This window comes from Esox lucius, chromosome 19 (genome assembly GCF_011004845.1).
Source record: "Esox lucius isolate fEsoLuc1 chromosome 19, fEsoLuc1.pri, whole genome shotgun sequence".
Taxonomy (NCBI): Eukaryota; Metazoa; Chordata; class Actinopteri; order Esociformes; family Esocidae; genus Esox; species Esox lucius.
In genome coordinates this window covers 38,845,081-38,869,361 of record NC_047587.1, presented here as the reverse complement: position 1 = coordinate 38,869,361, position 24,281 = coordinate 38,845,081, and the positions used below count along the sequence as shown (strand labels likewise).

The 24,281-nt window shown below is 38.9% G+C and overlaps 2 protein-coding genes across 5 annotated transcripts; one reads left to right on the top strand and one right to left on the bottom strand.

The window, feature by feature from the left end:
- Positions 1-1,744: 1,744 nt before the first annotated feature.
- On the top strand, positions 1,745-13,771 carry kcnj11l (potassium inwardly rectifying channel subfamily J member 11, like). 4 transcript variants are annotated; one of them, XM_010884285.3, is made up of 6 exons: positions 1,745-1,803; positions 4,391-4,582; positions 4,829-5,068; positions 5,424-5,693; positions 12,244-12,451; positions 12,691-13,771. In XM_010884285.3, exons 2-6 carry the CDS (start codon positions 4,421-4,423, stop codon positions 13,140-13,142), a joined length of 1,332 nt encoding a protein of 443 aa, XP_010882587.1. In that variant the 5' UTR covers positions 1,745-1,803; positions 4,391-4,420; the 3' UTR covers positions 13,143-13,771. The 4 variants fall into 4 exon arrangements, with proteins under 4 accessions (XP_010882587.1, XP_010882586.1, XP_010882588.1 ...); XM_010884284.3 differs by having other exon boundaries at positions 1,761-1,865; XM_010884286.3 differs by lacking the exon at positions 1,745-1,803 and adding an exon at positions 1,976-2,086.
- Positions 13,772-15,422: 1,651 nt separating this feature from the next.
- LOC105018668 (CD59 glycoprotein) lies at positions 15,423-18,331 on the bottom strand. Its single transcript, XM_034288155.1, is given in 5 exon segments — positions 15,423-16,256; positions 16,451-16,538; positions 16,540-16,556; positions 18,003-18,076; positions 18,291-18,331. Coding segments are annotated over 4 exon segments (360 nt in total). The 5' UTR covers positions 18,058-18,076; positions 18,291-18,331; the 3' UTR covers positions 15,423-16,056.
- Positions 18,332-24,281: the final 5,950 nt, after the last annotated feature.

The following is a 24,281-nucleotide window of genomic DNA, read 5'->3' as shown; positions in this document are numbered from 1 at the left end:
CAACGTGGATTCTGTGCCTCTCCTCTCTTCCTCCAGACTCTGGGACCTTGATTTCCAAAGGAAATGCAAAATGTACTTTCATCAGAGAACATAACTCAGCAGCAGTCAAGTCCTTTTTGTCTTTAGCCCAGGCGAGGCGCTTCTGATGCTGTGTCTTGTTCAAGAGTGGCTTGACACAAGGAATGTGACAGCTGAAACCCATGTCTTGCATATGTCTGTGCGTGGTGGTTCTTTAAGCACTGACTCCAGCTGCAGTCCACTCTTTGTGAATCTCCCCCACATTTTTGAATGGGTTTTGTTTCACAATCCTCTCCAGGGTGCAGTTATCCCTATTGCTTGTATACTTTTTTCTATCACATCTTTTCTGTCCCTCGCCTCTCTATTAATGTGCTTGGACACAGAGCTCTGTGAACAGCCAGTCTCTTTAGCTATGACCTTTTGTGTCTTGCCCTCCTTGTGCAAGGTGTCAATGGTCGTCTTTTGGACAGCTGTCAAGTCCCCATGATTGTGTTGCCTACAGAACTAGACTGAGAGACCATTTAAAGGCCTTTGCAGGTGTTTTGGGTTAATTAGCTGATTAGAGTGTGGCACCAGGTGTCTTCAATATTGAACCTTTTCACAATATAAACATTTTCTGAGATACTGAATTATCATCAAAATTTAAATAAATAAACCATTGAAATATATCAGTCTGTGTGGAATGAATGTATACATTATACAAGTTTCACTTTTTGTATGGAATTACTGAAATGAATCAACTTTTTGATGATATTCTAATTTTATGACCAGCACCTGTATATGCAAGCGGTAGCTTAATTGGCTATCGCGATCGTTAGACCAGCTAGTTTGAGGTCACTTTTAGAGTACTGAAACCACCGACAAGGTCTTTGCTACCATCTTGTGGACATTTTGTAGACTGACAGACATTAGTCAGTGTTTTATGCTGATTGCCGTATTTAGACTTGGGCAAACCCGTTAAATAACGCATTAAAACTGCGTAAGTGATCAATTAACTATCCCACTAGATAATTTAATGCTTAATATTGTTTAATCAATATATTCCTACAGAGGAGCCTTCAAAGGAGTCTACAGCTTTTACCCAAACCTAATCCTGTGAAAATTAGATAAAAACACTGAAGGAGTGAATGGGCCGCTGGTCCATACATCACTACTCTGGGTGAATCTGTCGTATTTGAGTAAGCTAATATATCAACATAATCGATTAACCCCCGGGTGCTTGTTTTCCAGCTGAGAACAGGGCAAACATTTGAACGTTTTTATGCACCAGGTCCACATTATGTTGCACAAGGCAGCAAAAAAATCTATCGAATAATTCATATTTTGTGTGTTTACAACCTGTGTTTTTGAGTAGCCCCCTGGCTTCTGAGGGTTCTCCGAGGCCGCCCCCGAGAACATAGCAGGATTGCTGCTGAGACTGCTTTATTGTGACCCCATTACTCCACACATTCATACCATGCTTGTATTAATGAACTCTCGAAAAGTAGAAGCTTTGGAATACTTTATTTAGAATATAGTAATTTGATTTGTTTCATCCAAACCTCGTTAATGAATACAAAATAAAATGGGCTAATAAGTGCATACAGCTATACTGTTTATTCTCTTGTATTGTTCCGCTGAAGTACATTTTACACCAATGGAGTAGGAAGCTAGTAAACATATTTTCCATAATTTTAAAATATTTTATTCAATTGACCCCAACCTGCTAAATGCATTCAGGTCAGTGGTCCACTCAGTTGTATTTCACATTCTGCAACAGCGCCACTGTAAGCGCCGGGGACAAAGGTAGCTCAAAATCATTGTTATTTCTCTCAATTTATTTTCTAGACGATTCATTGCAACTCTAGGTAAGACGTGTTTTTTAATCATAATTTGAAACTATAAGTGTGAACTTAATTTCAGAAGGTACAAATGCTACATTCGCATCACCATTATCACAGCTGTGTTTACATGCTCGCGAGGCAGATGCCATAAACTCAGGCGCTTGCACCTGCTGTGCTGGTACCAGCACACAGTGCACTCGACTGGATTATGTGATGATGTTATACAATTTAGCTTGACGAGAAAGGTATTTGAATTCTGTGAAATGTATACATTTTATCTTAACTTACTACACATCTAGTTGTAAAAATAGATTGATTGGTGCACTTGTCACAATGGTTGCAGTGCTTAGGCTAGTTAGTTAGCTTGCTAGTGTTAGCATAGTAGTGGACGTGCTGCTTCATTAAGATATTATGGCGAATCTGTCAATTCATAAATTTGCTTCTTTCCAATTCTTACCTTATCATATACTGTAACTTTGATATTGTCAGTAGATTATTAAAATTGTATACCTTAGACAATGATTAAATTGGCATCAGAATACTGCATTAAGGGCACCATGGCATTATTAACCAAGAAGCATGAAGGGTTGTGGTTTATGATACATATACTTATTATATATGCCTTAGATATCTTATGCACGATGCGTTACTGAGTGCCTGGACATATTGTGCTTAGCCATGGTATACTGGCAATATACCACAAACCCACGAATCCCTTATTGCTACTATAAACATATTACCAACGTAATTAAAGCAGGAAAAAGTGATGTGATGTCATACCCATGGAATACAGTCTCATACAATATATATACATATACATATATTCTTAGCTATAGATATATCTCATACCATATACATAAAAATATATTAGTTGTCTTACTGTGCTATATATCATACAGTGTGGCAAAAAAGTATTTAGTCAGCCACCAATTGTGCAAGTTCTCCCACTTAAAAAGATGAGAGGCCTGTAAATGTCATCATAGGACTATGAGAGACAAAATGAGAGAAAGAAAATCCAGAAAAATCACATTGTAGGATTTTCTATTAATTTATTGGTAAATTATGGTGGAAAATAAGTATTTGGTCAATAACAAAAGTTAATTTCAATTCTTTGTTATATACCCTTTGTTGGCAATGACAGAGGTCAAAAGTTTTCTGTAAGTCTTCACAAGGTTTTCACACACTGTTGCTGGTATTTTGGCCCATTCCTCCATGCAGATCTCCTCTAGAGCAGTGATGTTTTGGGGCTGTCGCTGGGCAACACAGACTTTCAACTCCCTCCAAAGATTTTCTATGGGGTTGAGATCTGGTGACTGGCTAGGCCACTCCAGGACCTTGAAATGCTTCTTACGAAGACACTCCTTCGTTGGTGGTGTGTTTGGGATCATTGTCATGCTGAAAGACCCAGCCACGTTTCATCTTCAATGCTCTTGCTGATGGAAGGAGGTTTTCACTCAAAATCTCACGATACATGGCCCTATTCATTCTTTCCTTTACACAGATCAGTCGTCCTGGTCCCTTTGCAGAAGAACAGCCCCAAAGCACGATGTTTCCACCCCCATGCTTCACAGTAGGTATGGTGTTCTTTGGATGCAACTCAGCATTCTTTCTCCTCCAAACACGACAAGTTGAGTTTTTACCAAAAAGTTCTATTTTGGTTTAATCTGACCATATGACATTCTCCCAATCCTCTTCTGGACCATCCAAATGCTCTCTAGCAAACCTCAGACGGGCCTGGACATGTACTGGCTTAATCAGAGGGACACGTCTGGCACTGCAGGATTTGAGTCCCTGGTGGCGTAGTGTGTTACTGATGGTAGCCTTTGTTACTTTGGTCCCAGCTCTCTGCAGGTCATTCACTAGGTCCCCCTGTGTAGTTCTGGGATTTTTGCTCACCGTTCTTGTGATCATTTTGACCCCACGTGGTGAGATCTTGCGTGGAGCCCCGGATCGAGGGAGATTATCAGTGGTCTTGTATGTCTTCCATTTTCTTAGAATTGCTCCCACAGTTGATTTCTTCACACCAAGCTGCTTACCTATTGCAGATTCAGTCTTCCCAGCCTGGCGCAGGTCTACAATTTTGTTTCTGGTGTCCTTTGACAGCTCTTTGGCCTTGGCCATAGTGGAGTTTGGAGTGTGACTGTTTGAGGTTGTGGACAGGTGTCTTTTATACCAATAACAAGTTCAAACAGGTGCCATTAATACAGGTAAAGAGTGGAGGACAGAGGAGCCTCTTAAAGAAGAAGTTACAGGTCTGTGAGAGGAATTTACCAATGAATTCATAAAAAATCCTACGATGTGAATTTGTGGATTTCTTTTTCTCATTTTGTCTCTCGTAGTTTAAGTGTACCTATGATGAAAATTACAAGCCTCTCTCATCTTTTTAAGTGGGAGAACTTGCACAATTGGTGGCTGACTAAATACTTTTTTGCCCCACTGTATATATAGCACAGTAATACTACTAATATACTTTCATGTTTCCTGTAGGCCACATGCCAAAAGACAGTATATGTATGATCAATGGACATATGTTTTTTTGCTCTTTCCAGTGAAATACTAAAGTTTGCCTCACCAGCAATATGCTGGCCAGGAAAGGCCCACTACTGCCGGATGGGTTTTTTCTAACTCGGTTAGCAGAGGATGCCAACCAGCCCAATCAGTTCAAAACGAAGATACAACGTGCCAGGTTTATAACCAAGAATGGATCTTGTAATGTGGCCCACAAGAACATTCGCGAGCAGGTCAGGAAACATTGCAAAATGTATACACATATAGGTAATTTAACAGATGCTGTCATTCAGAGTGACATACACTTCATACTGTTTTATACTGTGGATATGGGTCCTAGATATCAGTAATGAACTATGAGTAGGCAACTTCAGCCCTGGAGGGCCAAAACACTGTAGAATGCAGGCAAATACTTAAAAATAATTTAGATACATGAAACGGTAGTATGGATATTTCTTTTAACCTCTTGACTACTATAGGGCAGATTTCTTCAGGATGTCTTCACGACTATGGTGGACCTGAAATGGCATTACTCCCTCCTCATCTTCACCTCGGCATTCCTCTGCTCGTGGATGCTCTTTGCCATGATGTGGTGGCTGATGGCGTTTGCCCACGGTGACTTGGAACCCCGCGACCCAAATGGCGAGCCTGGGCCTGTGCCCTGTGTCACTGCTATAAACTCCTTCACCTCTGCTTTCCTCTTCTCCATTGAAGTGCAGGTGAGGTTCCACTGACAGTTTTTTTTTTAATTATATCCATTTTTATATCTATTTTTTAAATACAGTTTTGTTCAAACTATGCTTATTGTGAGCTTAAAGAAAGATAGTATAATAGTATAATTTCTAGGCTGTAAATAGTACATCCTAGAAGACTTCAGAGTGTACATTTAAGCATTCATTTCAAGATAGCTAGGTGGGACAACCACACACCCCAGCAGCAGTAAGTATGCTTTGCTCATTGAAGTTGCTATCGGCAAGGTTAGTTTTAAAAGATTAAAATAATAAAAATGACAACAATTAGTTAATGAAGGCAGTGGACTATTTACATTGTTTTATCTGTCCCTTTGTCCTGCAGGTGACCATAGGTTTCGGGGGGCGAATGGTAACTGAGGAGTGTCCACTGGCCATCATGGTGCTGATCGTCCAGAACATTCTTGGCCTGATTGTCAACGCTGTCATGCTTGGTTGTGTCTTCATGAAGACAGCTCAGGCCAACAGGCGAGCAGAGACACTCATCTTCTCCCGGAATGCAGTGATCGCACCACGTCAAGGCCGTCCCACATTCATGTTCCGCTTGGGTGACCTTCGGAAGAGCATGATCATCTCGGCCACGATTCAACTTCAGGTAATGCTTAGGCACGACATTGTTTCTTTATATCGAGGCATTTACATGACGCTACATTCTATGGCAGGCATGTTTGCTTCTTTTTGGGCAATATAGACCAATGACAATTCACAGAAACAAGTTTACAGATAAGTTAACTCTTATCACATAATAAGCTCTTTAATCATAAAACACACTTTTCAATGCGGTATCACAGCATTTTTTAGGTTACTCATGGATATTACAGTATTTTTCATAAATGATTAGAAATAATGGGGTTATATATATAATTAATGTGCTGTATAATAGGGCTGTCAAAGTTAACGCGTGCGATTAATTTAAAATACTTAACTCTGTTATTTATTTTTTTGCCGTTAATCCATTTTTTTGGAGCCTCGGCACCATCCAGTAAGAGGTTGTCTTTAGCGGAAGCTGACAGGATTGCGCTACTATCTCGCGTTTATTGTTTAACAGTAACTTTATTGGCGGTGGACATCATAGACATAATAAAGAGTAGACGCCGCTTCGACCGCTACTGGCGCTGACGAGCCGTGGGACCGCCATCTTGGACCGGTCCGCCACTCCACTCAATGTAATCTGTTTTGGCAGGTGAAACGAGCTGTCAGCGCATTTAATTAATCATACCTCAGTGAATAATTTACTGATTTTCCTCGTGCTCCCTTTCTGCAGTTCAAGAGAGGTGAGTTTGGTAATGTGGTGCAGCCTTATTTTGAGAAACACAGACACAACCAATGACAACAAGTCAGAATGATGGTTGTCGATGCCAAACTGAGTCTCCTCAATGTGTTCCCCAAGCAGAAAAACATCCTCCGTTCCAATCTCCTCCCGGACGATGTCTGTGACTGTCGACACCTTAGGAACTGGCATTGGTGAAGCTTGGCGGATCACCCTCTCTGCAGCACTCAGCACCTTATTAAAATAATAATTTTAAAAAATACATATATTTATATAGTGCTTTACACAGGTGAGACACCACACTGAACCATCAGCCGGCGGAAGATGGCCTGGAAGTGCCGATAGATTGTTATTCCAGCCTCCTTATATGGAAAACAGGCACACAATACATACATTACTCACAAGACAAAGATATTTATTAGGTATATTTTCAAAATTGTAATTAAAAGAACACCAACCCTACCTGACGCTCTGATTGAATTAAATAGGAGCTCCAAGTGATCTTGGCTGAACCTGTAGGTGAGCACATACCGCTGAACTAAATAATAAGCTTGTTTGAAAACCATCCTATTATTAGATGTTCTGTTGCCTTTATTTTAAGTGGGGTGGGTATGAGACATGAGAGGTAACTTACTTTTGTTAGGGTGAATTACACGTGAATAATACACAGTGTTGGGCAAGTTACTTGGAAATTGCAGTGAGCTAAGCTATTAGTTACTCTGTCATGAATAAAGCTTCACTACACAAAAGCTACCACCCAGTCAAATGTAGCAAGCTAAGTAACACAAACACAGCAGTAGGCTAGTTCAATACATAGGAAGCTACTTTAAGTTGTGCTAATTTCACATGAAAAGAAAAGTAGCTTGTGTGGCCAAGCTACTTGTTAAATAAAGGAGTTACTACTACTGAAAAGTTACTTGATTCTGGAAATAGTGAAGCTACCACCAAAATACTAAGTTACTTTTTAAGCTAGTACTGCCCAACAATGATAATACCGTCTTTTATTTATATAAATATATAATTAGCTGGCCAATGTTATACCAGTAATATTTGCTTTATTTCTACAATAGCATTCTTGAGTCAGTTGTAATCTAAGTCAGTGTTATAGAATATGACTTATCAAGTCTCAGTTCGCTGGGTGAACATAGCCTATTTAGCTGGATACGATTTCAGTACAGTAATATCAAAGATCCTTGCTCCTTCTCAACTCTCTGGTAATATTCTATTCACAAAATACAACCAATAATACGGTAATGTTAAATCTTACTTAGCCCTGCTTTCGATGGTCCGCCGATATGAGCAGGAGTATGCTCCACAGTGCTCTGGCATTGTTGCTTCTGCTGCAACGCAAATAGGAGTATGACCGGTCAAAGATGGCGGCCGTATTTCTCGCGCCCCAGCAGCCAATGCGGCGTCTACTCTTTATTATGTCTATGGTGGACATGACCTGAGCGCTTCGCAGGCATTTTTTTCAATATTTGGCATTCATGTCGTGAGTCGTGTTTACTCTGCACTAGTTTAACAACAACAGCCTAAAACACGCTAGTAGTCTACACATCCGTTCGTGCAATGGATGTGAGGAAATGGGAATATCACTCCTTGCGTCCCGCACCCTAGTGTCACTACAAAAACTCATCAAACGAGAATGCTAGCCGTGGCTCCCCTAGCTCTGTTGCATCAATCCACCTGCTAACACTTTGCTTGTCGCATGGTAAGTTGTCATTATTTAATGTTTTTGCTAATATAAGTTAAGCATTACTGTTTCCACCAAAGCATATTTTCATAGTGGAATTAACAAATAACTGTGCTCTGCATGAATTACAGATGTACCCTGATTTAATGTTGGTATATAACATCTCTAGCCACCATGACTACCTTATGCCATTGCCTATTCAAGTTGCCTACCTCATGCATTTGGTTGAATTTGGGCAAAATTTAATAAAGATTATTTATGAAGTATTTGTTTGTGGCTAACATCTTTCAGGAAATCTAATGTTTACAGGCACCCACCTGAACCCCATTATAACCCCATTTCAGCCTAAACATCAAAGGACAACACCTTGAACAGCTTAGGTGTAATTCAATGGGTTGAAGGCCTGCACACCATGTAGCTGTCCAGATAAGAGGGGCAGATATGTGTTTTATACAGTAGCCTAATATACCAGATATTTTCCTTGGTGTGTTAATCAAGAAAACAATATGAGATGGCAAGATTCTACATAGATTTATATGGGCTACATTTAGATGCAGCCAGTTATTGTGGTAAGTTATGGGCTGACATTGTATGTACATTAAACTAAATTAAGGGCATTGACAAATTGCATTTATTTAATTCCAAGTCAAGCACTGTCCATAGTTTGCAATAAAACAAAGTATTTCTTTACCATAAGGCACTGCTTTTTAAACAGAAAAGTGTGTAAGGACAAAATTTGAACACATTCTAAAATTGCAATTAATCACGATTAACTGCGGAAGATTATGTGATTAATTATTTAAATCGTTTGACAGCACTAATAATAATACAACTTAAGTAAAGGAGAGATTCAACCCCATTTCCAAAAAAGTTTGGACGCTGTGTAAAATGTAAATAAAAACAGAATGCAATGTTGTGCAAATCATTTAAACCCAATATTCAATTGAAATTAGTACAATGACAACATATCAGATTTTGAAACTAAGAAATGTTATTGCTTTTTGAAAAATATTTGCTCACCTTGAATTTGATGCAAGCAACACGTTTCAAAAAAAGTTGGGACAGAGGCAACAAGACTGGAAATGTTGTGTAATGCAAAAAATGTATACCGGTGGAATATCACACAACGAATTAAGTCAATTGGCAAAAGGTCAATAACATGTTTGGTGATTACCACTAGGAGCGCCAAAGTGAATTGGCATTTGTCTTTGTAATTTAAATAAAACTGCCATTCTGATAGCTACACCCTCCTCCTTCCATGACTTGACCGAAATAGGCATATATTATATTGTTCCGTTGTCAAAATTCGAAACTCACAAAAGGAAAATTATTTAGAGACTATTTACCTGTTTTATATTACCCCGTTTTCAGACCTAAATCACCAATAGCCCACAGCATTTAGCATTGGTACCCAATAGTACCCAGGCGCTAATCACCCCTCACTGAATGCATGACGTCAATGGATGAATGCGCGATACTCCCATATAAATGATCAGAGCCTTGGTTGAATTTGAATGAACTTGGAAATGCATTACAAGATTTCCATGACTATTCAAAAACTTAATTAGGCTATCATTGAAACATAATACAAACCAAATAGGCTACTTATTACACATTACTGTTTTTCAATAGGAGATTCAGCTTATTGTGCAGGCTAATTCATCAAATGTAAATCTAAAATTGTAAATCTAGAAATGTATTATGCTAAATAATTATTCACAAAACAAAATACCAATGATATTGTTTACCATTCACCATTTACCAATTCAACAAACATATTCCTAGTGACTGTTTTATTTTAGGAAAGAGACATTAAATTGCACACACATCCTATCGTCTCTCTTTGAATTTTTTCTGCTAATTTTACTGAAGATTAATATTTTACAAATGCATTAGGCTAAATAATATTTCACAAAAAGAAATACCAATGATATGGTTTACCACTAGAGCTATGCATTGGCGTTAAAATCAACTCGATAGCCCCATTACAACCCCCGGGAGAGACCTGCAAACACCTGCCGTTCATGTAGCCTATTCATATTGGACCTTGTCTTTTTCTAGTAACTCCTCTTATTAATGTCATCTACAGACAAATATTATGTGCTAGTAATCTAGGAGACTAGAGAAATCAAGCAACCCTGCTTTAGGCCCATGTACGGCTATTCATGCGGAAATCCTCTGATTGTCGCAAACTGGTCTAATGTCTGGTATTTTACTTAATCCATCACCAAAATGAGAACAACATTAAAACTGAATTCGAATGGATTTATTTTAGAATAATTGAAGTGAAGCTTAATAAACGAATGAACATACTGTAGCCTGTGTTCTTAGAAATAATCATTTTATTATCGTATGATAAGATCGTATAATTTTTTCAAATTCATTAACCATTTAAAACAAAAAAATTCTGTAATTCATTATTATTTAGACTATTCTACTGTATATAGTTTGATGAAGACCCAGTAGATGAACTGAAGCACTGGCTGGAAGGTGATGCTGCGGAGGAGAATGTGTATGCTAATAGGGACGATTCATATGCTAATGATGAAAAACGTTGTTGACTCTGGCTGTTAATGTTCGTTTAAAAGGCTTGACGGTCCTAGTGTTAAAAGATCATTCCAGAGAGGATGGGTCTGTCAGAAGTGAGGATGGGGAGGGGTTCACCACTCTGTGAAAGAGTTTGGGGATCTCATAATCTAAGGTACATAATATCATCAAAAGATTCAGCGAATCCGGAGAAATATCTGTACGCAAGGATGAAAAACGAATATTGGATGGCCGTGATCTTTGGGTCCTAAAACAGACACTGCATTAAAAACAGACACAATTCTGTTTTGGAAATCACTGCATGGGCTCAGAAACACTTCCGAAAACCATTGTCTCTGAACACAGTACATCATTGCATCCACAAAGGCAAGTTAAAACTCTGCCATGCAAAGAAGAAACCATACATAAATAAGATCTAGAAATGCTGGTGCTTTCTCTGGGCCCAAGCTCATTTAAGATGGACTCGAAGTGGTGAAGTGGTAAACTGTGCTGTGGTCTGAAAAATCAAAATGTACAATTATTTTTGGGAATCATGGACGCCGTGTCCTCCGGGATAAAGAGGAGAGGGACCATCCGGCTTGTTTATCAGCACACAGTTCAAAAAACAATATCCGTAATGGTATGGGGGTGCATTAATGCACATGGCATTGGTGACTTGCACATCTGTGGAGGCACCATTAATGCTGAACAATATGTACAGGTTTTAGAGCAACATATGCTGCCATCCAGACAATGTATTTTTCAGGGAAGGCCTTGCTTATTTCCGCAAGACAATGTCAAACCACATTCTGCATGTATTACAACAGCATGGCTCCATAGAAAAACGGTCCGAGTGCTAAACGGGCCTGCCTGCAGTCCAGACCTGTCACCCATTGAAAACATTTGACGCATTATGAAACGAAAAATACGACAAAGGAGAACCCGAACTGTTGAGAAGCTGAAATCCTATATCAAGTAAGAATGGGAAAACATTTCACTTTCAAAACTGCAGCAATTGATCTCCTCAGTTCCCAAATGCTTCCAGAGGATTGTTAAAAGAAGAGGTGATGCAACACAGTGGTAAACATGCCCCTGTCCCAACTTTTTTGAAACGTGGTGTTGGCAGCAAATTCAAAATGGGCATGTATTTTTACAAAAACATTTCTCAGTTTCAACATTTAATGTGTTGTCTTTAGATTATTTTCGATTAAATATAGGGATAAATGATTTGTGCATCACTGCATTCTGTTTTTATTTGCATGTTACGCAACATCCCAACCAGGTTGTATGATATGTCATTATCTCCAGTAATGCATACATTATATTTCGAAAATATTTCCTCTTTGGGCGCAGTGTTTTCATTATCTGATATTGTAATCTTCAATTAGTCCCCAAGCAAGCATGAGTTTTGTGATGAAAGTAGGTAAAAAATAATATAACAAGTTATTCACATATTACAATGTTACTTTGCAAGGAAAATAACAAAATGCTTTACTTATGTTGCATGCAATGTGCAATATAGAATAAATTACAAATATAAACGCTAAGGCTAGGTGAGGTAGCTGATAATAGTTTCAGCAGATGACAGAGGGCATTTGAGCTTAAGTGAGTGAGGAGATCCGTAACATGGCCCCTCCCCGTTTCTGGTGTCGGCAGGTGATCCGCCGGACTGTCACCACTGAGGGGGAAGTGATCCCTGTCTGCCAGCTGGACATCCAGGTGGAGAATCCCCTCAGGAGTAACGGGATATTCCTGGTATCCCCTCTCATCATTAGTCACACTATAGAGCGTGGCAGCCCGCTCTACGAGGTCTCTGCACAATCTCTGGCCAACGAGGACATGGAGATCATCGTTATTCTGGAAGGTAGGATGGGAGGAGTTGGCATGAGGTTAATATAATATGTATATAATACCTGTAATGTTTTCCACACCCAGATGTTTTCTGACCACATACCACGTTTTGCACTTGAAATGATATATTCTGTTATTATGTTACGTATTATCACAAATGCGTTGTTTGTTATGTATCAGAAACATCATGTGTAATAATGGAATGCAAATCATTAGTGGTTTTAGATTTGTCATTTGTCTGTTTGCTGACAGGTGTGGTGGAGACCACTGGGATCACCATGCAGGCACGTACCTCTTACATCCCTGATGAGATCTTATGGGGCCGGCGATTTGTTTCTATAATGACAGAAGAGGACGGACGTTACTCCGTGGACTACTCAAAGTTCGGGAACACAGTCCCTGTGCGGATGCCTTCGCTCAGCGCCAAGGAGCTGGACCAGATACGAGGAGTGCAGGAGGGGGACGTGTCCGAAGGCCAACTACAGGGCTGGGGATTGGTCAGGGCCGGCAGGGGAGGATTTCGGAGAGGGGGGCGGACTTGTGATAGCAGCTCTGCCTCTCGGCCCTGGTATGCTGCACAGACAGAAAAGGAGGAGCATGTGAAAGCAAAGGAGAAGAACGGGCAGAAGAAAATAGTTCAGCTGGAAGAGATCGGCAGAAAGATTGAGAAGGACGGTTTGGAAGACTACAGTGACAAAGAATAGTCAAAAACGATGCTTGAGAATAAGGTACATGTATTGATGTGATATTGTAGTTTAACGTTAAATTATGACTTTGGTTGTGATTTATTTTCTGTAGATGGTTGTGTTGACTCAGTCAACAGTATTGTCATTTATGGTATTGCCATTCCTTTTTACCTTTTTAACATATGGTAAATTGTAAAGAAGCACAAGTTATATACTCAAGTAGTTAATGATATTTACAGTGGAGGGTTCCCAGAATACCTTCTTGAACCGACTGGATCTTACATAATCACACAGGATATTGTAAAGACATATGTATACATTTATTTGTGTTTATGATAAATATTTGATACTGTATGAATGTGAAATGCTATTCCAGATGGTACACAACAATTTCGGGTAGTTTTGTGCACTTAATTGTCTGAACAAACCAATCTCAGTGCTCTGGTGCATACAAGCTGCCATTTCAGAATACTTTTGGGAATTATTTAAGCAAGAAATACATTGTTTAAATGGTTAAATAATTCACATTTGCATCATGGTTTACTTTCTAGTGGTTTTTCAATTGCAAAATTTGTTGACAATGTATAAAATGTGTTTTGTATTTTTGCTAGATTCAGTGGATACAAAAAGTCTACACACCCCTGTGAAAATGCTAGGGTTTTGTGATGTAAAAGAATGAGACAAAGATAAATCATGTCAGAACTTTTTCCACTTTTAATGTGACCTATAATGTGAACAATTCAATTGAAAAACAAACTGAAATCTTCGAGGGGTATTTTTTTAAATAAAAACCTTACAATAACCTGGTTGCACAAGTGTGCACACCCCCTTATAACTGGGAATGTGGCTGTCTTCAGAATTAACCAATCACATTCAAACTCATGTTAAATAGAAGTAATTACACACCTGCCATCATTTAAAGGGACTGATTAATCACAAATAATGTTCAGCTGTTCTAGTAGGATTTTCCTGACATTTTCTTAGTTACATTTCAGAAGAAAAGCCAAAGTCCGCAGAGAGCTTCCAAAGCATCAGAGGGATCTAATTGTTGAAAGAGATCAGTCAGGAGAAGGGTACAAAAGTATTTCCAAAGCATTAGATATACCTTGGAACACAGTGAAGACAGTCTCATCAAGTGGAGAAAATATGGCACAACAGAGACATTACCAAGAACTGGACGTCCCTCCAAAATTGATGAAAAGACCAGAAGAAAAATGGTCAGTGAGGCTTCCAAGAGGCTTACAGCAACATCAGAGGAACTGCAGGAATTTCTGGCAAGTACTGTCTGTGTGCTACATGTGACAACAATCTCCCGTATTCTTCTTATGAATGGGCTATGGAGTAGGGTGGCAAGACAGAAACCTTTTCTTACAAAGAAAAACATCCAAGCTCGGCTAAAGTTTGCAAAAACAAACATCAAGTCCCCCAAAAGCATGTGGGAAAATGTGTTATGGTCTGATGAAACCAAGGTTGAACTTTCTGGCCATAATTCCAAAAGGTATGTTTGGCACAAAAGCAACACTGCACATCACCCAAAGAACGCCATACCCACAGTAAAGCATGGTGGTTGCAGCATCATGCTTTGGGGCTGTTTTTCTTCAGCTGGAACCAGGGCCTTAGTCAGTATGGAGGGAATTATGAACAGTTCCAAATACCAGGCAATTTTGGCACAAAACCTTCAGGTGTCCGTAAGAAAGATGAAGTTCACCTTTCAGCATGACAACTACCCAAAGCACATCCAAATCCACAATAGCATGACTTCATAAGAAGAAAATTAACATTTTGGAATGGTGCAGCCGGAGCCCAGACCTGAATCCAATTGAACATCTGGGGGGGTATCTGAAGAGGGCTGTGCACAGGAGATGTCCTCGCAATTTGAGATTTGGAGCGCTTTTGCAAAGAAGAGTGGGCAAATATTGCCACGTCAAGATGTACCATGCTAATAGACTCCTACCCAAAAAGACTGAGTGCTGTAATAAAATCAAAAGGAGCTTCAACAAAGTATGAGTTTAATGGTGTGCACACTTATGCAACCAGGTTATTGTGAGTTTTTTATTTTTCCCCCTCAAAGATTTCAGTTTGTTTTTCAATTATATTGTTCACGTTATAGGTCACATTAAAGGTGGAAAAAGTTCTGACATGATTTAACTTTTGTCTCATTCTTTTACATCTTCAGAACAGGGGTGTGTAGACTTTTTATATCCACTGTAGTTGGAAAGCATTGGAAAGATTCAGCCCATTTAGGGTGATTACAGGCTACTTTGACCAACCTTGTAATTACAGACTTACAAAGATGTGTGAAGAGTCAACTTAATATACTGCCATTTTATTGGTTGAGGTTAGTCTTACAAGCATCCAGCTGAATGACAATTTACAACTAACATGGTTTGTAATGTTAAATCACAACATTGTAAAATATTTCTTAAAGTATATATTACACTTGAAAGACACAATTTGGTTGAGTCGGTGGATTTGTGGACATCTACAATAGGATATCCCATCTGTGCAGCCTATACGACTGTTCTGCCTTCCCAGTAAAGTTTATTAACCCATCATGGTCAAATGTGTCTGTGGTTATGTACATGTAAAGTGGGAGAAAACCCTCAGTCTGACTACATTATCTCTACACATGGGTAATGCGACAATGTTTTGGGTTATTCATTATGAATGAGGTTGTCTTTGCCTGATGCTTCTGAATCTGAAACTAATGGCCTCCAACATTGTTCACCAAAAACAAGGGTCTGTTGACACACTTCCTGATTTGTGTTTTCCTGTAGGTTAGTGAACGGCATTCTGATGCTAAGTATCACATCGCTCTTTTGCAGTTTAAACAAATGTAACTCTTGACAGTAACGACATCAAATCAGATCACTGACCACATGCAATCTCCATCTCTAACTGCGCTGCAATAGCTATGCCTGGCAGTCAGTGCTCAAAGGGAAGACCACCAGAAGATCAAAAGTGACCCCAACAAAGCTAAAGCTGGCTCTCTTGTGGCAATTGTGGTACTACTGTTACACAGGTTACTGCTGCAACATCGGTATGTAAACCCGATGACTGAAGGGAACATCTGGGACAGACGAGAATTGTCGCAGTCTGTGTATCTGATACACCGCCGAATCGTCTTCCCACCTACATAAAATAAAGCACAGTTGATTAATATCAATCAAATACTATAGTTTGAAAACAGGAATAGAACATTTCTGCATAAAAATTTAAGACTGATTGGTACAACATTTACTCATCCAAAAGCCTGTGACAAATATATTTACATTACATTTTATAGTCCTATAAGACACCTTCATTCAATGGTGACTTAAAACAACACCTTTCTCACTCAGAGATAACATGAGTCTTCATCAAAGTGCAATCTTGAACATTTTCACAGCGCCCTGTGTAATCAGAACACTTAAAAGCACCGAAGTCCAGAGCCTGAAAAGAGAGACGTTTTAATGTGTAAGTCATTTGAAGTTGATATATTTTCAAACATGAATGATTCTGAGGGAAGAAAAAACATTTGCAATAATACTAGAGAACTAACTTAGAAACAGCAATTCATTGTTTATGATAGGAAAAAACGCTCTCCATTTTATGTATATCCCATTTTGTATTTTGGCCTTGTTGCATTGCAGTAGCTGGACAGGCTAGTTGAACAAACATGACTTGTTTTCATTCTTGTTAAACAATCTTGAGCTGAGGAGTGTTCAACATTAGTGAGATCTGTTAGCAGCGACATTGAGGGACAGCCAATAGGTAAAATGCATTCCTGTAGGATCTTTAAGGTTGTCCTGCACAAGTACACTGCTTCATGTGTTCTTCCGATTCAGGCTGTTAATAAAAAGATCTCACTAATGTTGAAACACAAACATCAACTCTTTCCTCAATTTATCACTCCTCAACGCTAGAAAGAAAACTGGTTTATTATGCTCAGCTTCCATAAACTTGACAGAGTTAAAGATAGGGACATGCAACCAGAAAAGCATTGTTCCACTAAGTTGCTTTGGCCCTTTAGACACCCAAGTGTTGAAATTAAAAAGCTGTCAAAATGAAAAAGCATGAGCAGAAATTCACCTCATTCCAAAATAATGTAGGGGGATCTTCAATATTGCTGCACTGAGTCAAGGCCATAATCGTGAATTGGACAACATTTGAGGGGGGGGGCATTTTTAATAATATTTTTTTTTGCATTTGCACTCTTGTGAAAACGTGGTTTGAATAAGGTTATTGTTGATTAGGTTATTTTATGCATCGCCAATCCCTCGTCTGACTTTAAACTCACATCTGTTTGTGGCAGAATTATTTTTTTTGTCTGATCTAACCATAGAACTCTGTTCTTATCAAAGTTTCTAATCAAAGAGACCCTAAGAATCAACAAATTACTGAACCACAGAGAATACTTTGGAAAATACCCTTGTATTCTCTTCCTGGCACATTAATTACAGAGCCAGTTGATTTAAAATGGTTAGTTATTGTGCTAATAGTGGAGATGGGTAATTTCAGGCATGTAGCAATATATTTTACAGCCACTGCTTAATTTATCAAGTTCAACATTTGACCCCCCTCATTTTGCGTGTCTAACCGTGCCAGAAATTGTAACACGTTTTTTTAGACCAATATTTCACTGTTTTAGTAAAAGTTATTATATGTATTATATGTTAAATAAAATACTTCAATTACAAACCATATCAGTTTTAAGTAATACTTTATAGTCATTAATGCCTAACCTTTTCAAGGGTGTCAATCATTTCAGGCCCAATTTATTCTCAAAAACATATTAGATTACATTCCACAAAGTAAAGATATTTTCACTAAAGAGCAAATTGCAATAGATACAATAGTGCAGAAATTTTAAGCACACTGCTGCCAATGCACACTTACCCAAATCAAGTATCGCAAAACAGACCACCAAGCACAATCCAAGTGAGTGCTTCATTCTGGCTTCCTGGTTACCCCTAAATATAAGATGCATTCTTTAGGAATAACACGAAAAATCTGTAGATAAGCTCCATCAACAACATTAATCATCAAACTGTATCATTCATGTTGTCAGTCATCATGTTGTCTTAACCATTCCCAGATAGCCTACTCCTTAAGACTTAAAATATAAAAGGGAATAAAGACAAATGTTCAAAATGTTGTTAATCAGGACATAATCAAAACTCACACCTACTCGATAGATTAGCGTAATGCCTCCTCCAAGTTCTGCATGAAATGACCAGCAGCAGTCAGGCTGAACTATCTAATACGAAGACGTCTTTGTCTAGTACAAAGACACTCTGTCAAATGTTCAGCTCCACCCCCCGTCCCCGCAGAAACAACCAATTGTTTCCTACTGGTTCATGCATTCTTTCTATAGATATGGCATTGGCAAATTTGGAAAATATTTCGACAAAACATGCACCCACACAGCATGCATAAAGAACTGCAATTGTATGTGTATTCATTAAATCAAATTCAAGGCTTTGTTTTCCCATTATTTTTCTTTTGAGACATGATTTAGGCCAATGGATATAAACATACAGAAGATACACATGGCTCTGTTCTGATATACAAGGGCCCAATAGCATTTAATATATAGTGTTATATATCTATGTGTACGCCAAATTTACACATATGAAACGGTATCCAAGGTCAATGTGTTGTGTCTCAGCTAGACTAGCTGTCAAATTACAATAAAATGACTGCTTATTCATGTGTTGTTTCCCCAGAAAATCATCTCTTTTGCCTTAGAATGGTCCAATGGTCTGGATTTTTTTACAGACTATCAGTGTCAAATAAAGCATAAATATATACTTACAGGAAAACTATCTTCTGGGACAAGAGAGTTCACCTCTGTGTGAAGTTAAACCTGAACCTCTGTGTACATGATTTAGAAGATATAGCCTACTAGCAACAGAAAATATTTCATATATTCTTTTCTGGGAAATTGAACAGGAGAATATCCTCTGGAAAGTGTACTACTCAACATGTTTTCATAATGGTAAAAGTTTGCATAGATGCACTGCCTGCCTTGAATTGGATGGTGAACCACCAGTCACTGGGGATGACACACTGATTATTCAGACATCTTTTCAGCTCATCCAGCTGGTGGTGACAAAGGCATAGTGTGGGGCAGTGTCCATCTGCGTTTTGTATACAGATATATACAAGTCCAGTTCATGGCCTTTCTATGGGCTTTTTGTATAAACATTTCTATGTGATGATATTTATAGATTTCAGTTTGTGCATCTGGCAATACTGCATTGAAATACTTTTTTGAATCAAGGGAACTAAAGTAATTACATGTGATTTATGTATTAGTAACATGAATTGGTAGTCTAAAAAGAAATTGCTGATTCAAGAAAGGCATATTATCTGCAAATTTCTTTGGCAAAGTGGACATCATTACAAGATAATTGGTCCATATACCCACCCCTGAGAAGCTCATTAAAAGTTGATCTGGTAAATAATTCAACAAAATTACTTTGGGAAAAATAAATGACTCCATGAGCTTACTTTAGTTACTGGTTGCATTGCCACTTGCATATCAATGAAACTGCAGATCCAGAACTATCCAGACAAAACTTTGCTTAGAGTACAAGACAACACATTTTATTAAACTATTATTTTTTCCACTTTGAATAGTATTCTACCAACCTTGCACAGATCTTACAGCAAATATAAAGTGCATTGTATTTTCATCAGAATTGCTCAAGCTAAGTAAATCTCCTACATCATTGGTGAACAGCAATAGTCCAATTTTATCTCAAATTGTCAAGGCCGTTTATACTATGGACTGAGATTGAACAGCAACATTTAACACCTCTAATTAGCCATTCTGGTGTCTAAAACTCACCAAACAATAAGCAGTGTAGAGAAATACCAGTGAATGGGCACATGCAGTTGTCCTGAAACATCTAGGCGTATCAGGGGGGAACCTTCACACCATCTCTGGGTCACAGCACCCACTGTTAGATATGAATCAGTCATCAGGTGGAGAAGTAGATCCCTTCAATTGGTCACACACATGCAGGGCTAGAAGGCTAGAGGGAGGGTTCTATTTGTACCTTCTAGGACTGTATTATAGCCAATACCTCTGTGTTGTTTTCATGACAGCTGGAACCAGTCTCTCTCAAAACCACTCACCTTGCTCTTACTCTTAGATTTCCTCTTTCTGAGGACAGACTCCTTCGTGCACAGTCTGCTGACCTTTTCACCCACACACATACCTCACAGTAAAAAACTTAATATATAAACTGGCCAAGAAACACAGATCGATGTCAGAATGGATGAGCAACATCATAGTTTCCACACAGTAATATACAGTAAAGGCAAATCTTGCACTCGGCACAATTTCTTCCCAACTTAGTGAATGTCCCTGAATAGCTTTACTACAGCTTTCACATATATCATACTGACAATCTATGGCATGACTTAAAAAATGGCATTTAGGTGCGGAGCCATGATCCTGTGGTAACACTCCCAGTTTAATGAACCCGAGTTCATCCCCATGTCTCCTCTTTATTGGTCTCCTTATGATTCCGACTTTCAATGAAAGCCTTAGGAAGAAATTAGGGTGTGTTCACTCTCCTTGTTAAAAAAAGAAAGCTGCTTCTAGATTTGTCATTTGATCTGGTGGTCCTAGATTGATCTGGCTGTGTGTCATGGAGCATTGTCCTGCTGCAAAAAAACAATTCTCAGAGTTGGGGGACATTGTCAGAGCAGAAGGAAGCAGGTGTTATTCCAAGATAGCCTTGTACTTGGCTTGATTCATGTGTCCTTCACAAAGACAGGACTCCGTCTAACCATTAGATGACCAGGTGTTGGGCAAAGCTGAAAATTTGACTAATCAGAGAAGATGACCTTACTCCATTCCTCTACAGTCCAATCCTTATGGTCTTTTGCAAACGTCAGCCTGGCTCTTCTCTGTTTCTCATTGATGAAGGGCTTTTTTCTAGCTTTGCATGACTTCAGCCCTGCCCCTAGGAGCCTGTTTTGAACCATCCTCGCCATGCACTTCACCCAAGCTGCTGTTTGCCATTCTTTTTGTAGGTCACTTGATGTCATCCCATGGTTGTTGAGTGACATTTAAATGAGTTAACTGTCATCTCAGTCAGTGGAAAGTCGTTTTCGCCCTCTGCCAGTCTGTAGCTTTGTTGTCCCCAATGTCTGTTGCTTGACCTTTGAAATTTTTAGGATGGAAGCAACTTGACGCTTACTGTATCCCTCTGCCAATAAAGCCAGAACCGAACCCTTCTTTTCCTCACTCAGATATTTTTTTTCAACTCATTTGTCATGCTGAATAGTTATTTTTAATAGTTTTCAATAGTTCATTTTTTATTCAAATTACCTTTGAGGTATTACTTGGACTGTTTTTCCCATCCAGCTGGTCCTATTGCAAGACGATAATTTTCTACTTTTCCTCGTTAAATTAAATTTGGTACCTCATTAAGTAAATCAGTACCTCATTGAGTAAAATAAGGTGCGCCTGTGTTGGAATTTAACAGACACTGGAATGGAATGGCTGCCATACATGTAGAGATGCTGATTTAAGAAAAATAAGGAGTGGTCACATTTTTTTTCCAGCACTGTATTTTTTAAGGAACAATAAAAATGTTCTGTTTCAACATCTGATGTGTTGCCTTTGTAGATTTTCTGTTGAATATAGGGTTTAAATTATTTGCACATCTTTGCATTCTGCATGCATTCTTTTATTTCCATTTTACACAGCCTCCCAAAATTTTGGGAAATGGGGTTGTAGGTAAAGCTGTTTTAAGAAAAAACATTCTCAACTATTTCACTCAAAAACTCATGTCACTATTGGCAAATCAGAGTCATTAGGAACTGTTAAAGCTGGTCATCCATGACTTCATGTTTTACTAGAATTAGAAGTCACTTCCAAGTCAACTAGCTGTCCTACCCCCCCTAAAAAAGCCTCCACTCTCATCAATTCATACACCTGAGCAGCTGAGTTTGCTAAACATCATTGGAACTTCGAAACAGAGTTCTTAGGTCAGATATCTTGTCTCGATAAGAACAGAAGCATTTTCGGACATGCCATCTACAAAACAAAATACTATAGACACTGCAATTCTAACCACAAAACAGCTTAGCTTTTATTTTAATCATGACTCACTTTGTTACCTAAATAAAAATTATATGTTACTATTAATGTTATTATTGAATGTGGCAATAGCAAAAAGTCTAGTCTCTTTGGCAAAGGAGTGGCAAGGTTTTGAAAGTTTGTAAGAGACTGGGACTCACACCCTTCAACACTCTTAAGGCTGGGTTCACACAGAAAACCAATGTTCCCCAATAAGAGGTATTTTGGACAATCAAATCAGATCTAATCATTACAGATCTTTGTCAAAAAACAATAATTGAATAATAAAATATACAGTACAGGCCAAAAGTTTGGACACACTCTCATTCAATGCGTTTTCTTTATTTTCATGACTATTTACATTGTAGATTCTCATTGAAGGCATTAAAACTATGAATGAACACATGGAATTATGTACTTACAAAAAGTGAGGAAATAACTGAAAACATCTTATATTTTAGATTCCTCAAAGTAGGCACCCTTTGCTTTTTTGATAGCGCTGCAACCCTTGGTGTTCTCTCAATGAGCTTCATGAGGTAGTCACCTGAAATGGTTTTCACTCCACAGGTGTGCCTTGTCAGGGGTTAATTAGTGGATTTTTTCCCCTTATTAATGGGGTTGGGACCATTAGTTGTGTTGTGCAGAAGTCAGGTTGATACACAGCCGACAGCCCTATTGGACAACTGTTAGAATTCTATTATGGCAAGAACCATTCAGACTAAGTAAAGACGAACGAGTCGCCATCATTACTTTAACAATTAAGGTCAGTCAGTCCAGAAAATTGCGAGAACTTTTAATGTGTCCCAAGTGCAGTCGTAAAAAACCATCAAGCGATACAATGATGAGGACCGCCCAGGAAAGGAAGACAAGAGTCACCTCTGCTGCTGAGAAGAAGTTAATCCGAGTCACCAGCCTCAGAAATCGCAGGTTAACAGCAGCTCAATGTAGAGACCAGTGAATGGCCACACAGAGTTCTAGCAGCAGACACATCTCTAGAACAACTGTTAAGAGAGACTGCACGAATCAGGCCTTCATGTTCAGTAGCTGCTAGGAAACCACTGCTAAGGAGAGGCAACAAGCAGAAGAGATTTGTTTGGTCAAGCAAACACAAGGAATGGACATTAGACCAGTGGAAATTGTGCTTTGGTCTGATGAGTCAACATTTTAGATCTTTGGTTCCAACCGCCGTGTCTTTGTGCGACGCAAAAAAGGTGAACAAATGTATTCTACATGCCTGGTTCCCACCGTGAAGCATGGAGGAGGAGGAGTGATGGTGTGGGGGTGCTTTGCTGGTGACACTGTTGAGGATTTATTCAGAATTGAAGGTATACTGAACCAGCATGGCTACCACAGCATCCTGCAGCAACATGCCATCCCATCCGGTTTGCGTTTAGTTGGACCATCATTCATTTTTCAACAGGACAATGACCCCAAACACACCTCCAGACTGTGTAAGGGCTATTTGACCAAGAAGGAGAGTGATGGAGTATTGCGCCAGATGACCTGGCCTCCACAGTCACCGGACCTGAACCCAATCGAGATGGTTTGGGGTGAGCTGGACCGCAGAGTGAAGGCAAAAGGGCCAACATGTGCTAAGCATCTCTGGGAACTTCTTCAAGACTGTGGGAAAACCATTTCAGGTGACTACCTCTTGAAGCTCATCAAGAGAATGCCAAGAGTGTGAAAAGCAGTAATCAGAGCAAAGGGTGGCTACTTTGAAGAAACTAGAATATAAGACATGTTTTCAGTTATTTCACACTTTTTTGTTAAGTACATAATTCCACATGTGTTCATTCATAGTTCCTTCAGTGAGAATCTACAATGTAAATAGTCATGAAAATAAAGGAAATGCATTGAATGAGAAGATGTGTCCAAACTTTTGGCCTGTACTGTATATATACACATACACTCACCTAAAGGATTGTTAGGAACACCTGTTCAATTTCTCATTAACGCAATTAACTAATCAACCAATCACATGACAGTTGCTTCAATGCATTTAGGGGTGTGGTCCTGGTCAATACAATCTCCTGAACTCCAAACTGAATGTCAGAATGAGAAAGAAAGGTGATTTA